Source organism: Macrotis lagotis, chromosome 4 (assembly GCF_037893015.1).
Source record: "Macrotis lagotis isolate mMagLag1 chromosome 4, bilby.v1.9.chrom.fasta, whole genome shotgun sequence".
NCBI classification, from domain to species: Eukaryota; Metazoa; Chordata; class Mammalia; order Peramelemorphia; family Peramelidae; genus Macrotis; species Macrotis lagotis.
This window is the reverse complement of record NC_133661.1, coordinates 157,146,658-157,163,401: the sequence shown is the minus strand read 5'-3', so window position 1 is coordinate 157,163,401 and position 16,744 is coordinate 157,146,658. Positions and strand designations below refer to the sequence as shown.

At 34.4% G+C, this 16,744-nt stretch overlaps 1 protein-coding gene across 7 annotated transcripts in view; it reads right to left on the bottom strand.

Annotated features, from left to right (window-relative positions):
- PIAS1 (protein inhibitor of activated STAT 1) overlaps positions 1 to 16,744 on the bottom strand; it is a 162,147-nt gene that overhangs the window by 92,667 nt on the left and 52,736 nt on the right. For 3 of the 7 annotated variants that reach the window (XM_074234479.1, XM_074234476.1, XM_074234477.1), the window contains exons 2-3: positions 11,240 to 11,329; positions 10,222 to 10,666 (exon numbers count right to left, since the gene is read on the bottom strand). In XM_074234479.1, the coding sequence (XP_074090580.1) occupies positions 10,222 to 10,666; positions 11,240 to 11,329 (535 nt within the window). Of the gene's footprint in view, positions 1 to 10,221; positions 10,667 to 11,239; positions 11,330 to 13,259; positions 15,266 to 16,744 lie in introns of those variants that run through there. The other 4 variants (XM_074234482.1, XM_074234481.1, XM_074234483.1 and 1 more) reach the window with 4 other exon arrangements.

The window sequence follows — 16,744 nt, the reverse complement described above, 5'->3', positions numbered from 1 at the left end:
GGCCCTATGGTCCTGGACAGGCCATCCAATCCCAGCCCCTTGCAAGAAGTAAAAAAGAAAATGTGTTATATCTGACCACTCTCCCCCCCATGGTACATCCTCTCCTCCATCATTCACATCCCCACCCCTTCCTCCTGTCTCCCGCTCTCTCTCCTTCTTACTCCAGATGCCTATATCCCATTGAGTATATATGCTGTTTCCTAGCCACCTCTGATGAGAGTGAAGATTCCCTCATTCCTGCTTGCCTTCCCCCCCTTCCATATCATTGCAATAGCTTATTGTAATAAAGAAAAATCTTATTATATGAAATATCTTGGCCTATTCCCCCTCTCCTTTTTCTTTCTCCCATTACATTTCCCTTTTTTCTACTGACTCCATTTTTACACCATATTTTATCTTCAAATTCAGCTTTCTCCTGTGTGAAGCTAACATTTCTAATACAATACTGAATAGTAGTGGTGATAATGGGCACCCTTGTTTCACCCCTGATCTTATTGGGAATGCCTCTAGCCTTTCCCCATTGAATATAATACTTGTAGATGGTATCAGATAGATACTGCTAATTATTCTTTTTTTTTTTAAAGTTTTTTGCAAGGCAAATGGGGTTAAGTGGCTTGCCCAAGGCCACACAGCTAGGTAATTAAGTGTCTGAGACCGGATTTGAACCCAGGTACTCCTGACTCCAGGGCCGGTGCTTTATCCACTGTGCCACCTAGCTGCCCCCACTGCTAATTTTTCTAAGGAACAGTCCATTTATTCCTACACTCTCTTACTGTTTTTAGTAGGAACGGATACTGTATTTTGTCAAAAGCTTTTTCAGCATCTATTGTAAATCTATATTTCTAAGAAATAAGATTTGCTATAATAAAAGCGTCTTTCTTTTTCAGTCAAACTACTTTTGAGCCTCCATTTTTCCACTTCCTCTATTCTGAAATCTGGTCAAACCTCAGTCAACTGCTTTCACTCTCTTAAGTTACCATTGATTTTTGAATGCCAAATCTAAGGATCCTTTTTCAATTCTCAATCTTCTAAATTTCTTGGCAGCATCTGATGCTACTAATTACCCTCCACTCTGGGATATTTTCTTCTTTCTGAGTTTTTATGATACTGCTGATATTTATTTGGCAAATGAGATATTATAAAGTGTTTATTTGCTAGACTCCTGGCCCACAGAAGATGTTCTTCCTTCCTCCTGATCTCTCAGTCTCCTCCAATCTTCCAGATTGTTACTTCTCAGTCTCCTTTTCTAGATCGTCATCCATAACCCAACCCGTTACGTTCTCTTTATGCCCTCTGACTTCATTCTGTCTCATAGGTTCAAATATCATTGCTAGGCAGGACACTTCCACATCTAACTATCCAGTCTTTGTCCCTCTCTTCAGTCATAGAAGGGGTATGCCAGAGGAGAACTGAGACAAAAAACAAAAGGCAACAGGAAAACAAACAACAACATCACACCAGACTACCATTAATCAACATTTATGAAGCACCTGTCATGTGCCAAGCTCTGTGCTAAGCACTAGGGGTACAAAAAGTAACAAGGCCAGTCCCTGCCCTCAAGGAGCTTACAATGTAATAGCAGAGACAACATGCAAATAAATATAAACAAAGCAAGCTCCATATAGGATCAACAGAAAATAATCAACAGAAAGAAAGCACTAGAATTAAGAGGGGTTAGAAAAACCTTCCCCTAAAAGATGGAATTTTAGTTAGGGACTCAAAGGAAGTCAAGGAGGTCAGTAGTTAGAAGAAATAGAATTCTAGGTATAAGTCAGTAGCCAAAGAAGATGATCAAAGCTAAGAGACAGAGACCTGACTTCTGGCCAAGATGGTGGAGAGAAGCCAGGCACTGTGCTAAGGTCTCTTGGCTCTCCCTCAGAACTAATATGAAATAAACCTCTTAACAGAAATTCGACAAAACCCAGAAAAAAGAAGCTAGGAGAAGAACATCCACCAACAAGGTCTATCTCAGAGGAGTGTGGGTGAGCCAGGGGCAGAGAACAAGGAGTCAGCCCAGGGTGGGAAGCCCTAGGACCAACCTAAGATCAGCCTGGGGGCTTTGGCTATGCGAGTGGCAATCTGGGGAGCTCCAGCCAGGGGAGTTCGAGCATAGAGAATTGCAGAGTGCAGCTGGACACTGATCCACTTGGCTCAGGGCTCTGAGATCCATACTTCCAGTGGACCCCTCTTCTCAGAACAAGCAGAGTAACAGCCCCCTCACACACCCCCAGGCTCACATGAGAGCAGCAGAGCTCCCTCAGCTGAAGAGGAAGATTAACTACCTCGCCCCAGGCCTAGCCCACATTGCTCAAGGATAACAGTATCTAGCTCCCCCCACTTCCAGGCCTAGGGCGAGGGCCTCAAATCAAGGTCACATACATTCCAGAGAAAGCAACCAGCACCCCCTATTGGCTGGCCCATTTGGAGTTACTAAACCCAGTAAGCAAAGCCTCTAGGGTTTTCAAAACCCAAGGTCTGTGTACCAGCCCCTCCCTCAACAGAAGATCTTAGGAAAATGAAGAAAGGCCATCCAAATTCAGAGAGATCTAGAACTTCTGAGGAGAATATGACTTGGTCTCCAGCCCAGAAAGACTTCCTAGAAGAAATCAGGAAGGAGTTTAAAAATCAATTGGAAAAGTTGGGAAAAGAAACTCAAGAGAAAATTAACACCTTGCAACAAGAAAACAAATCCTTGGAAAATACAATTGGACAAATGCAAAAAGAAAATAATTCTCTCAAAACATCAACTGGGCAAATGGAAAACTCCTTCAAAAATAGAACTGACCAACTGGAAAAGGAGTTGCAAAAGGTAAATGAAGAAAATTCTTCTCTAAAAAAAAAAAAAGAATGGAATCTGTGGAAACTAATGACTTCATGAGATGACAAGAATCTGTTAAACAAAACCGTAAAATACCTCACTGGCAAAACCACTGACCTTGAGAATAGATCTAGAAGAGACAAATTAAAAATTATTGGGCTTCCTGAAAACACTGAAGAAAGTGATGAGTTAATGATGTAAAACTGCCCTGATATCATGGAACCAGAGGACAAAGTAAGTTACTGAAAAATATACATTGATCCTCTAATGAAAGGTATTCCAGAATGAAAACACCAAGGAATATTATAACCAAATTCCAGAACTATCAGATAAAAGAGAAAATTCTGCAAGCAGCCAGAAAGAAACAATTTAGATACCAAGGAACCACCATAAGGATTACACAGGACCTGTCAGCATCAACATTAGGGGATCAAGAGGCCTGGAATACAATATTCTGAAGAGCAAGGGAACTTGGAATGCAGCCAAGAATTCACTATCTGGCAAAACCAAACCTCCTCTTCCTGGGGAAAAGATGGACATTTAATGAAATAGGGGACTTAAAACTTTTCCTGATGAAAAGACCAGAGAACTAAATAGAAAATATGGATTTCAAACAGGAGACTTGAGAGACACATGAAAAGGTTTAAAAAAAAAACCTGCTATCTAATAAGCTGCAAGTGGCTACATCCATACCTGGGAGATTCTCATAACTCTTGAGAACTGTACTCTATTAGAGAGAGTATATTTAGCCAGAAGTAATACAACACTCATGACTTATCCATGACTCTGATAGAATGATTTAAAAACAATTATCTCCTTAAAAACGGAGGACAGTAAAAGAGATGGGAGGATGACAGAGATTGAATGGGGGGGGGTAAATCATATCACATAAAGAGGTACAAAGGTCCTATTGGAAAAGAAGGGAAGAAGGGAAAATGTGAGAACTGCCTGAATCTTACTCTCACCAGATTTAGATTAAAGTTAACACATACACACTCATTAAACTAAGAAATTTATCTTACTTTTCAAGTATTAAAAGGGGAAAGGGGGAGGGGGAAGAAAAGAGGAACTAACAGAAGGAAGAAGAGGCAAAGGGAAAGGGGAAAGAAAGGGGGGGGATTGGACACACTGAAGATAGAGGTACTCAGAAACAAAACACTGGGGAATGTGAATAAAGTGAAAAAAATGGGAAAATACTGACAGAGGGAAGATAGCATGGAGGGCAATAAAGAGTTAGTAATTATAGCTTTGAATGTGAATGGGATGAACTCTCCCATAAAACATAAGCAAATAGTAGAGTGGATTAAAAACCAGAATCCTACAATATGATGCTTACAAGAAACTCATTTGAAGCAGAGAGATACATACAGAGTAATGGCAAAAGGTAAAAGGTTGGAGCAAGATATATTTAGCTTTAGCTGAAGTGAAAAAAGCAGGGGTAGCAATCCTTATCTCAGCCAAAACAGCTGCCAAAAACAGATCTCATTAAAAGAGATAAGGAAGAAACTATATCTTCCTAAAGATAGACAATGAAGCAATTTCAATACTAGATATGCATGCCCCAAGTGGTATGGCATTGAAATTCTTTTTTTTTTTTTTAAGGTTTTTGCAAGGCAAACAGGATTAAGTGGCTTGCCCAGGGCCACACAGCTAGGTAATTATTAAGTGTCTGAGACCAGATTTGAACCCAGGTACTCCTGACTCCAGGGCCAGTGCTTTATCCACTGCGCCACCTAGCCACCCCTGGCATCGAAATTCTTAGAGGAGAAGCTGAATGAGTTACAGGAAGACATGGACAACAAAACTCTACTGATAGAAGACCTCAACCTCCTGCTCTCAGATTTAGATAAATCTAACCATAAAATAAACAAGAAGTAAGTTAAGGAGGTAAATAAAATGTTAGCAAACCTAAACATGATAGACCTTTGGAGAAAACTGAATGATAAAAAGGAATATACTTTTTTTTTCTGCAGTACATGGCACTTACACAAAAACTGGCCATGTACTAGGGCATAAAAACCTTATAATCAAATGCAGAAAGGAAGAAATAGTGAATACATTCTTCTCAGATCATAATCCAATAAAAATCATATGCAAAAATGGGCCATGGAGAGACAGACTTAAACTAATTGGAAACTAAATAACATTCATTTTAAAAAATTAGTGGATCAAAGAACAAATGATTTTATCCTAGATATTGACAATAATGAGACAATGTACCAAAACTTATGGGATACAGCCAAGGCAATCATCAGGGGATATATTATATCTTTAAATGCTTACATGAATAAATTAGAAAAAGGAAATCAGTGTACTAAACATGCAACTAAAAAAATTAAATAAAGAACAAATTTAAAACCCCCAATTCAATACCAAATTAGAAATTCTAAAAATTAAAGGAGAAATTAATAAAATCGAAAGCAAGAAAACTATTGAACTAATAAATAAAACCAAGAGTTGGTTTTATGGAAAAAAAACAATATAATTGATAAACCTCTGGTTAATTTGATTAAAAAAAAAGAAAACCAAATTGCTAGTATTATAAATGAAAAAAAGGTGAAATCACCAATGAGGAAGAAATTAAAGTAATAATTTGGAATTATTTTGCCCAATTGTATGCCAATAAATTTGATAATCTAAGAGAGTGTTGTTTATGGAGTAGCCAGGGGATCAGTGTTACTGGATTGAAAAGTATGTATTTAAGAGTAAATTGAAAAAAGCAGAATAGAAAGGCAAGAGAAAGCTCTGAATGTCAAAACACAATTTTTTTTATTTGCAAAAGAAAACCACTGGAACTTACTGAGTATGAGGGATGGGAGTGGAATGGGACACTGAATGAACTTTAGGAAAACTATTTTAAATGGCAGAAAGAAGGATGGATTGGAGTAGGGAGAATCTTAAAGCTGGCAGACCCACCAACAGGCTCTTGTAGTAATCTTGAGTGTGATTAGAGCCCATATCAAAGCGGTGGTAGTGTCAAGGAGTGCTTTTCAGAGATTATGCAAAGGAAAAATCAATAGGCCTTGGCTATAGATTAGATGGGGATTGGCAGGGGTGAGGGTGGGGGGGAGACACATGTTGAGTTTAATAAGTCTTCTGAACATAGAGTTTTAGATTTCTGAAAGGCAGATAAAGATGTGAGACTAGAATCAGCAGATTCATGGAAGATAATGGGATCACTAAGCGAAGTAGGATAGTGGAGAGGAGAGGGGGATCCAAAACAGAACTCTGAGGGACACCTACAAGTTAAAGGGAGGTTCTGGAGGAAGATCAAGAAAAGACACAGAGAAGGAACAGTTCACTTAAGTAAGGAGAAAAGCAGGTGAGAAGAGAGCATCAAGGGGAGTGTAATCAACAGTATTAAAGGTTACAGGAAAAATCAAGGAGAATGAAGAAAAGGGCAATGGATTTGGAAATTAAAAGAGAGGAGTTTGGTGAAATGGTAAGATTGTAAGTAAGACTACAGGGTTTTAAGAGAGGCAAATAAGAGAAGAGAAAATAGAATGCACTTTTTGTAGATGACCTTCACAAGTTTAGTTATAAAAGGCACAAGAGATTAGGATGATATTTGGTTTGGAAAGATCAAGTGAGGGTTTTTTCAGCATAGGGGAGACATGAAAATATTTTGTAGGCAATAGGAAATGAGCCAGTAAAGAGGTAGAAACTGAAAATAAGTGAAAGAGTGAAGATGACAAATGGGGCCATTTTGTTGAAGTAGATGGGATAGAGTGTGTGTGTGTGTTATACATATACACAAACTTTTATACATATATATTTATATTTTTTGTGAAAGAAAGTAAAAGTAAGCAAGTAAGTAGATATATATTATACATATACACACATTTACACATATTTTATATATACATATATATATATATTGTGAATGAAAGTAGAAGCAAGTAAGTAGATACAGATATACATGTATTTCACAAACACACACACACACACAAACACATATAGCATGAAAGTATTTTTGGTCAACACAATCTTTTCCCCTTCCAACATTTTCCTAATTGAGTTTTCCACTTTTTAAAAAACATATCTAAAATTAGAATATTTCCAGGCATCAAAGACCCTCTGATTCCAACCTATCTCTTATTACCTTACTCAAGCACTATGTTTTTGCCAAATGGGACTGCTGCTCATTTCCCAATCTTTCCCCCACTCTCTCTGCCTACATTTGCAAAACCTATCCTACAGGAATCCTTTATTTTTTACAAGACAATTTCCTCTAAGAATTCCTTCGACTGACTTAGAAATGCCTCCTTCCTTTCCAATTTCTCATTCCTCACTTCTTCATTTCTCAAACACACACACACACACACACACACACACACACACACCCCCCTATCAAGTTTATTATGCCTTTCTGTTCATGTATATAACCATTTATTTGCATATTGTCTTTCTCAATAGTACACAAGTTCCTAGAGGACAGACTTACTTATGCCTTTCTTTTGTACCCCAGTGCTTATTTAGCATAAGCCTGGCACATAGTAGGCTCTTAACGTTCCATGAAGGATCTGTATAACTGCCTTCTCCCTTCTTAGACTGCAAAAGGTTCTTTGAGGATGGAGAGCAAGTTATTTTTTCATTTCTGTATCTCCAATACCTAACATAATATACTGCAATTCAAGTCAATTCAACAAGCATCCATTAAGCCCCTATAATATATAGCCATCTTCTCATATGCATTTTTTTCATCTCTCCAGGTAAATAAGATAAAAAAGTTAATAAAAATAGTACCAACTAACCAGAAGGATGTCTAAAAAGATACTAAACAGAAAATTCTAATAGGAACAGAAATTTAAAACATTTTCAGAAGTCTTCAAAATTGGGATGTTTGCTTTTAACAGCATATTCTGAAGATAAATTTTATGTATTTCTAAATTTTTGAAGTTCAAAATTAAAAGTTTATAGTACTATTTAAGAAAAATAACATGACAAGATATGAATTATGATTAGGTCAGGCTATGCTGGATAATACATGAGAATGAATGCAGAATGCCTTTAATTGTGACTAAGTCACAATATGTATTATTAAAATAGTTTAATATAATTATAATATTCTAGGAAAAAATGGATGGAAGGATGAAGCATATGGTATAGTGGAAAGATCACTGAATATGGAGTCATTGAACTTGGGTTTGAATCTTAGTTCTACTACTACCTACTTGTATGACCTTAAGGAAGCCACTAAATGTTTCTTAGTTTCTTTCCTCTTTTGTAAAATTTAGAGGACTGGACTAGATAGTTCTGAAATCCCTCTCAAGTCTAGATTTATGATTCTACAAATTTTAGAGAGGCAGTGTGTATAATGAAAGAACAATAAACTTGGAGATAAAGGACCTGAGTTTTGAATCCCAACTTTAACTTTCACTATCTGTGTGAACTTGAGCAAGGTTTCTAAATGGCCTGTATCTCAGTTTCCTCACCTATAAAATTAGGAAATTGTAATAGATTCTTTCTTAGTTTTGTTCTAGCTCTAGACCTATGACTTTCTTGGAAACCTTTTGTTTTGGGCTGCTGCTCTTATTAGCTTAACAGAGCTTTTAAACTGTTTAGACTAGGTGTGTCCAACCCACAGGCCACCTGTTGTTATCAAAGCCTATTCATGCAGCATTATTACACTTTAATTATTTTATACTCATTGATATTTTCTACATATAATCCTTGACAAGTTTTTTGTTAAGTGATGTAGTCTAAAAGCTAAGATTGGACTCATGGTTTAGACACTAAGGGATAATCAATTTGCAACTGCAATCTTAAAACTATGATCCTCCTTTCACAATCCCCTTTCAGACTCTGAAAAATTGTACATATAGTAACTTTTAAGCAAATAGAATCTATTTCTTCTATTAATAATTAGAATGAAAATATTTTTTCAAAAACATTAGATTATATTTCTATTGTACAAAAATGAAGTATTAGAGTCCAGTATTATTAAGGTCAAGATTAATTATATTGTCAACTGGCCTTTATAACAACAGTGAATCAGAATCATGTTTTACAAAAAGACCAGCAATGACATGAAAGTTGAGAGCTAATGGAAAAACATAAGCAAAATTATAATTAAAAACAAACATAAAATCTTTAGTATTTGAGTGATTTTAAGAATAAATAGAAAAGGGGATAGCTAGGTGGTGCAATGGATAGAGCACCGTCCCTGGAGTCAGGAGGACTCAAGTTCAAAGTCAGCCTTAGACACTTAATAATTGCCTGGCTTTGTGACTTTGGCCAAGTCACTTAACCCCACTGTCTTAAATAAATAAAATAAAAATATATAAATAGAAAAGGCAGAGATTATATTAAAAATATTTCCTAGAATATTCATTTATACAAATGAATATTAATACCTAAAATAAAATCTTACCCAAGAGATGAGATTTAATATTTTCTAAATCCATTCATCAGTATCATAGAATAACAGTGATTAATGATATAAAAGTATTTTAGCAATTTTAATTAATTAGCTTATAAAATTAATAAGGTAATCAAATAAAGCCATTTATATTAAATACAGAACAGAAATATAAAAATCAAAATTCTAAACTCAAATTCCATAAACTATGATATGATGGACATAAAAACTAAACAAAATTTCAATAAAAGAAATTTTACTGTACTTGTTATTTTAGAATTATGACTGTAAAAGAAGTCAACATATATCTATCTACTGACACACATTTGAGGACCTGCAATATTTCTTATATTAACCCAGAAATTCTAATAGATCACAAGTTTGTTTAGGTCATATATGTAACTATAAAAACTTTTATTTGATAACTGAAATCATTTACCTATCTAAATAATCAAAACCATTTCCATCTGGTATATATATCATTAAGTTTTTAAGAGGAAAAAATGAATCTAGAAATTTCTATTAGCAGAAATTGATTTTAAACCACACTATTTAATTGAACTTTTAAATTAATTTATTAAATGTCTTTAATACATATTGAATAATTTAAATTTAATTACATTGAGTTAAGCTTTTTAAGTAAAGCTTACATGTACCAATATTTTTAATAAATTATTTAAAATATTAAACTCCAGATTGTTTTTCTTCTTGTATCTTTTTAATATTTTCTTTTGACATTGAACACACTTCACTCAACTACTGACCAGAAGCAGATCAAAAGTGTTTGATTACATCTTAAGTCAAATTGACCCCCTACAGAATAAAACTCCCTTAAAAATTATATATTTAATCATTACATGCTAAGAGAAGTTCTGATCCTTGTTCTAGGTGTTAAAAATTAACTAAATATTAACTAAATTTTCATGGATAATTTATCATAATCACAGAAGGAAGCGGTCTAAATTGGAAATTTTTCTTTCTCCCCCCCAAAAATAGATATCAAAATAATCCAAATCATTATTAAAGACCACTGGAACCTTACCTAGACTGGTGGGTTTTATCAGTTCATCCAGCAAATCATAAAATGGTAATTTCTGAAGTTTTATATCCGGATGGACAGGGTGAAGAGCAGATGTAAGATGGGGTAGTTCCAGTTCATGTTTAGGTCCCAGAAGAGAAACAGGAAGTAATGGTGATGTTGCAGGGTGACCATCATAAGTAAGTTGTGGAATGGTAGACGGAGACAAAGTTGCTGGCATGGGATTTGAGTGTACATTGGGAATAGATAAGTCAGCAGGTGTCATAATTTTCTGGGGGAATCTCCGCCTATAGAGTTCTTTAATTTTCATTTGTACAGCAGGACTGCAGCCAGCCTTTAATAAATGCAGTGCTTTTGTGAGAAGTTCGTGTTTACGCCCGTGCTTGTTCCTTCCGGCGTTGCCCAAAAGTACTTGCAGTTCAGAAACTCTAAGGCTCATAACCATTTGCTTGAAGACAAACAAAATGCAAAGAATATTAGTATTTCAATAATTTTACTTTCAACATTTAGCTTGTTTCCTTATTAATCTTAACTGCTTTCAGTTTGCTTAAAAGATAGTTCTTTATTTACAATGCTCTGGATATGTCAAAATTCAAGTATTTAAATGTTTAAAATCTGTAATTAATATTTTTAAAGATATTCTTTTTGCCCAGAACTAGAGATTTTAACCAAGTATTAGTGTAGAACATCACAATCTCTCCTATATTTCCCTGATACAATCAAGTCATCAACTATTCAAGCAGACATTAGTGTCTAGCACAGTGCCTAGGTGCTTTGAGGATTACAAGAGATAACCACATGTCCTTGCAGAGCTTAGAAAATAAATAAGGAGAGAAAGATACATAAAAGATGGAGAAAAATATATAACCAAGTGCTTGATTACATGGTATATGGGCCAATGGTTCTCAAATTTTATTTTTGGAGGGGAAGGAGTGGAGAAAGTCATGGCATGTATTCTTTCAATAAGAAGCACAGTGAATGTTTTAAGTTGGCAACACTATGGGAGAGTCGAGAGACTCACAAATGCGCAGTTTCCCTTCAGTAAGAGCAGCTGTTTTTGTTGAGTTCTTTGCGAGTTCAAGGTCTGGCGTATTTTGAGGATATTGTGTACCTGTAACAGGCAAGTTTTGTTTATTTTGTGAACACTATACTTATCATACTATGTATGCTGGACAAGTAAAATTTATATTTAACAAAATTACTTATAAATTTTATCTGCAGTAATATATTCAAATTTTTATGGTACACCTAGAGAAACGTCTATGGAAAACACCTTGAGAACCACTGGTTTAAATTAAGAGTGCTGAGAATTCACCTAAGTGAGAAGTTAGAGAAAAACATATAGAATAGTTTAAACTTCAGTGGCTTTCCCATATTCCCGTCCTCAAATGACTGACCAAACTTAAAAATCAAGACTATAAAGCTAGAGAGATGAAATCACAAACTATGATGACAAACTTTGAAGACTTCACACACTGTGGGCTTTGAAGTGAACTACTTTCTCTCCTAGCAATTCTTCCCTTGTTAATACTCTCCAAAACCCATCACTGAGACCCTTAATAGTTCTCTCTCAGGTGGTGACTGTGGTTAAGGGAAAGAAATAGAGCAATGCCTATAATCTTGAGTCTAATACAGATGCCTTTAAGACAGTATTTAGAGGACTGGGGTATAAGGAGATAACAGGTATACTCAAGCTTATCTTTGGCTTTGGTAATTCTGCCATGAAAGAGTAAGGCCAAAAGAGTAAAACATCTATTAAAAACAGTAAAAACAAATCTATAAATCTGCCCTTCTTAGAAAACAATTTGACTGAAGATATAACCATCTGCAATTTAGAACTAGCTGAAAATCAAACCTAGATATCCAGATAATAATAAAAAATTATAAAATAATTAAATAAAATTAAGTTTTGGGAAAATAAAGACATGTTTGACAACCCAGTAAATTATTTGAAAGAAATAAGACCCTCAGATTAGAAATAAAAGATTCTTAAGCTAGGTCATTTGTTCTTTAATCAAATAACCACAAAAGATATGTTCCAAAGAGCAAATAAAGGGTTAAAAATGCATTTAAAAAGACCTTGGTCTAATTCATTTGTAGTAACAAGTACATTGTTTAATTTGTATGGAAAACAATTTCTTGTCATTCAATACTGTTTTGGATTATACACAACCATACAATTTAGTGATAGCAAACTCCACAGTTGACTTTTTTTTTGGTTCTGTTTGCCTAGGTAAAAGGAATTAAATGTAGCATGTTTACATTTTACTGGAAACACACAATGCCAAATTATATAAAAACAAATCTGCATGATGGTTAAAAACTAGTTACCATAGGCTTTTAGTTGCCTTTGAAGTATGAGATAAACAAAAATAACATTTAAAATGAAATGAAAACAACTTTTACTACAGAGTTTAATTTGATATGTAGACTCTATTTCAAGATGTAACATTTTGGTTTTAAGAAAACTTTATATTAGTACAATGAAAGGGTTATATTTGAATTTAAATTAGACATATTTAGACATAAGTGAAATACAGGAAGCTAACTCCTATTTTTCAAAGATGGTTCCCTCCATAATCTTCTGAAGACTGTAAAAAGTCAATTGTGTGCAAAAAAAATTTTTATCTTAAAAAAAGAGGACTGAGACTTTTTTTTTGAATATGGCCAATGAAGGAATTTGTTTTGCCTTTATTACATGGGGTTTTTTTTTGGTTTTTTTGTTTGTTTGAATCTGTGGAGAGAAGGGAATGTAACAAGCAAAGTACATTTTGTTAACTGAAAAAGAAAATCTTTAAATTAAAAAAAATTAAGGGGAATAAGTAGTACTAAAAACTGAAACATTAAAAACTATAGAAAAATAAACAGCAGTCAATTCACAATATAGATTGCTAAAAGAGGAAATTAAAAATTCAAGTATATTTTAGACACTAAAATGCAACACATTTTAATGTCACGGTTAAATCTCCATTTATTAGGGCTAAACCAAAATGAATATTTATAACTAAAAAATAATACCAGAAACTACTGTATTATATTACCTCAGCAACCAGAATTTCTCAGCATTCTGCTTATGCTTATGGCCTCAATTGATGCAGGTCTCAGTACCCTGATGATGAGGTAGGGGGCTGAGGGTGGTAAATCAATGTCTGAGTAGTTTATATATTCTAAATGGAAGAACATTTGATGACTAAAAAGATCGTCTTTTTTATATCATAGAAGTAAGAATATGCAATAAATACCTAAAGATACAAGCAGGACTGCTAATACACCAAAGAGAGTAGGGGCAAATATGGCCACCTATCCTGTCTTGCCTACTCTTTGTCTTCTTATTCCTTTTTCTCTACTAGTCAGTGGTTAGAAAAAATATTGATAACATTTGTCCTTTATTCTCAAAGAAGGCCATGATTTAGTGAGGTGATGCCCCGACAAGCACAGGAATTGGATTTGAGTGAGGGGGTGCTGTGCTAAGTCAGCAGTCTCATTTACTCCTCTCCTGAGTCATCTGGATCCAGTGGTCTAACCTAAGATTACCTAAAATTAGGATTCTAGAAGGTCAAGGATCACAGATCTCAGGGTAGAAGGGGCAATCTTTTACAGTTGAATAAGCTGAGGTCCAAAGAGATTAAATGATTTACCCCAAGGTCATACAGGTAGTATTATCTTCAGATATGGATGTGAAGTCAAATCTTCTTAATTTGATAGTGCCTTTTCCCGAGATTTAGGCATATAAGGTAGTGATGGCATCTATAAATGGAATGTGGTGAAGGAGCTGGACAACAGGAACCACAAAGAAAACTTCATTTTCTACCAATTCATCAATAAAATACTAAAAATAAATGCAAAATAAATAGAATACTTTTCACTTTTCAATTTAGAAAAAGTTCAAAAGTTGAACACTAAATATTTTTACCAATAAAGTCAAGTCATTTTACATGTGTTAAGAAAGGTTATATACATTAATAGATTCTTTTATTTCTTTTTGTTGTTGGGCTATGTAATTTTATCGATGTGAGGAGCTTCTGTTATGGAAATTCATGGTCAGAGTATTCTAAGGAGGAAAGATCATCTTTTTTGTCAAATTGTGAAATTCTATTAGCAAAATTTCATTGTACATATATGAATAATTAGATATGCACAGTTGTACATAAAATATTATTATATCAACATTTCTATATCATTTTGAAGTTTACAGAGAGCAAACTTGAAGTAAGCAGAGTAAGATATTATGCTTATTTTACAAATGAGAAACCTCAGAGAGGTTCAACAACTTGCCTTAGGATATATGGTTAATCTGGCAAGGTTAGGGGTTGGTCCAATTCAAAAATCAAATACTGTATTCTTTCCACACTACCTCCAAATACATACATACATACTTATTTACTCCTAGCTTACAAATATAACAAAATCAAATCAGGTAGGGTGTCTAAGTGGCACAGTGGATAGAGCACCAGTCCTGGAATCAGGAGTACCTGAGTTCAAATCTGGCCTCAGACATTTAATAATTACCTAGCTGTGTGGCCTTGGGCAAGCCACTTAACCCCACTGCCTTTCAAAAAAAAAAAAATCTAAAAAAAATATCAAACCAGGTTAAGATAATAAGATAAAAAGATGTGGGCAAATAGGAGTCAAAGCAAAAAAAAAATGCTGGCCAATAAGAAAAGAAAAAATGTTGCTTTGCAGAAATGTTGAGAGATGAAAGGGACAGCAACAAAAGGCATGGAGACATGTTTGTAAATGTAATGGTTCTATAACTGCTATGAATATTTTTAATAAAGGTTGATGCTATATGGATATTAGCTTTTTGTAAATGGAAATAAAAGCTAACGAAAAAAACAGTAGCAATCCAGCATTAGTCTAACTAAAGTAAAAACCATTCAATTCAATAAGCATTTATTAAACAAATTCTATGTAGTAGATACTCTGCTTGGTGCTGGAGATATAAAGACAACAACCAAAGAGTCCCTCCCTGTCCTTCAATGAGCTTTTTTAGGGAGAAAACGAACATAGATTAGAAAATACCGACTATATTAAAAAGTAAATATCAAGTGATTTCTGAGGGAGAGGACATTAGTAAATGGGGGGAGGGGGAATGAGGAAAGGGCCCTTATAAAAAGGAGCTGTACCTCAATGAATTAAAGGAATCTTCAAGGCAAAGATAAAACGAGAATATAAAATACAATATTGAATTAGGAACAGGAAAAAAGCATACAAGCCTAAAGATAATATACAATTGTACAAAACAGTAGGACATACACTGTACAAGTTCAGGTCTTTATCTGCTCCTATGAGGACTATTGCAATAGTCTCCTAATCGGTCTTCCTACTCTAAGTCTCTTCCTGCTCCAATCCATCATCTACACAACTGGCAAAGGCCTTTTTCAAAATTGAAGGACTGACCATATGTCTTTTCTGTTCAACAAACTCCAGTGGCTTCCTATTACATCCAGGTTAAAATGTCTGGCATTTTAAGCCCTTCACACAGTCAAATTGTCCTTACTGTTCTCACATAAGATGCTTTGATTTCTATACTTTGCTGTCCTCCAGGCTTAGAAAGCATCTCTCTTCTCCTTTCAGCCTTAAGAATGAATTCCTGGTTGCCTTCAAGAATCAACCCAAGTATCTCCTTCTAGCCAAACTCTTTTTTGGTCTTGTCCTCCTGTCAGTTGCTACTGAATTCCTGAAAATGACTTCGTAACTACTTAGTACATATCTATATGTGTATATATCACCTCTAAGTGGACTTATAAAGTGCACGAGAGCAGATATTATTTTTGCTTGAAGAGACATGAATATCTAAACTATGTAGGATGCAAAAAATGTTTCCTTTTAAATGAAATTTGATTTAAATCTATTAAATCATATTTTAAAAATCAGTTTGTCATAGAACTTTTTTGGAAATTTGAGATCTTAAAAATGTTATTACCAATAAAACTAAGAACTAAATCTTGTTTAAAATAGTTGACAAAACTAAGACTCAAGTGATGATATAAAAATAATTTTAAAATTTAGATCTTTTTAAGGCACAGTTCTTCCTAAATAGTTTTCCTATATGCAAAATTTAATTGATACAAATTTATGAGGAAAACAGTATCTCACACTTAGACCAAAAGTTGAGGAAAGCTAAATAAAACCTAGTAATACATGTGTATGTGTGTGTGTGTGTGTATACACAGTGCTGTAAAAGTCTTAGTGTGAATTTTAAGTTTTATAGGTGGTATCACCCCATTAAACAGAAAATACCAATTTTATTTACTCATCAGATATGAGTTTCAATATTAAAAGTCAAGTTAAAATTTTAAATAAAAATTAAACTTTTCCTGTTGAACTATAAAAGCTTTCTCATTCATACACTCCTCTGAAATGGCTTATGATATTAAGCTATAAAATAGAAACAATTTATATTTAGAACTTTATCCGAACTAGTTCTGATCTTCAGCAAATCACTAAGCCAACTGGGCCAGATTTCCTTCTAACTCAACACCCTAGGATACTGTGATCCAATGCTATCATTAAATGTATTTAA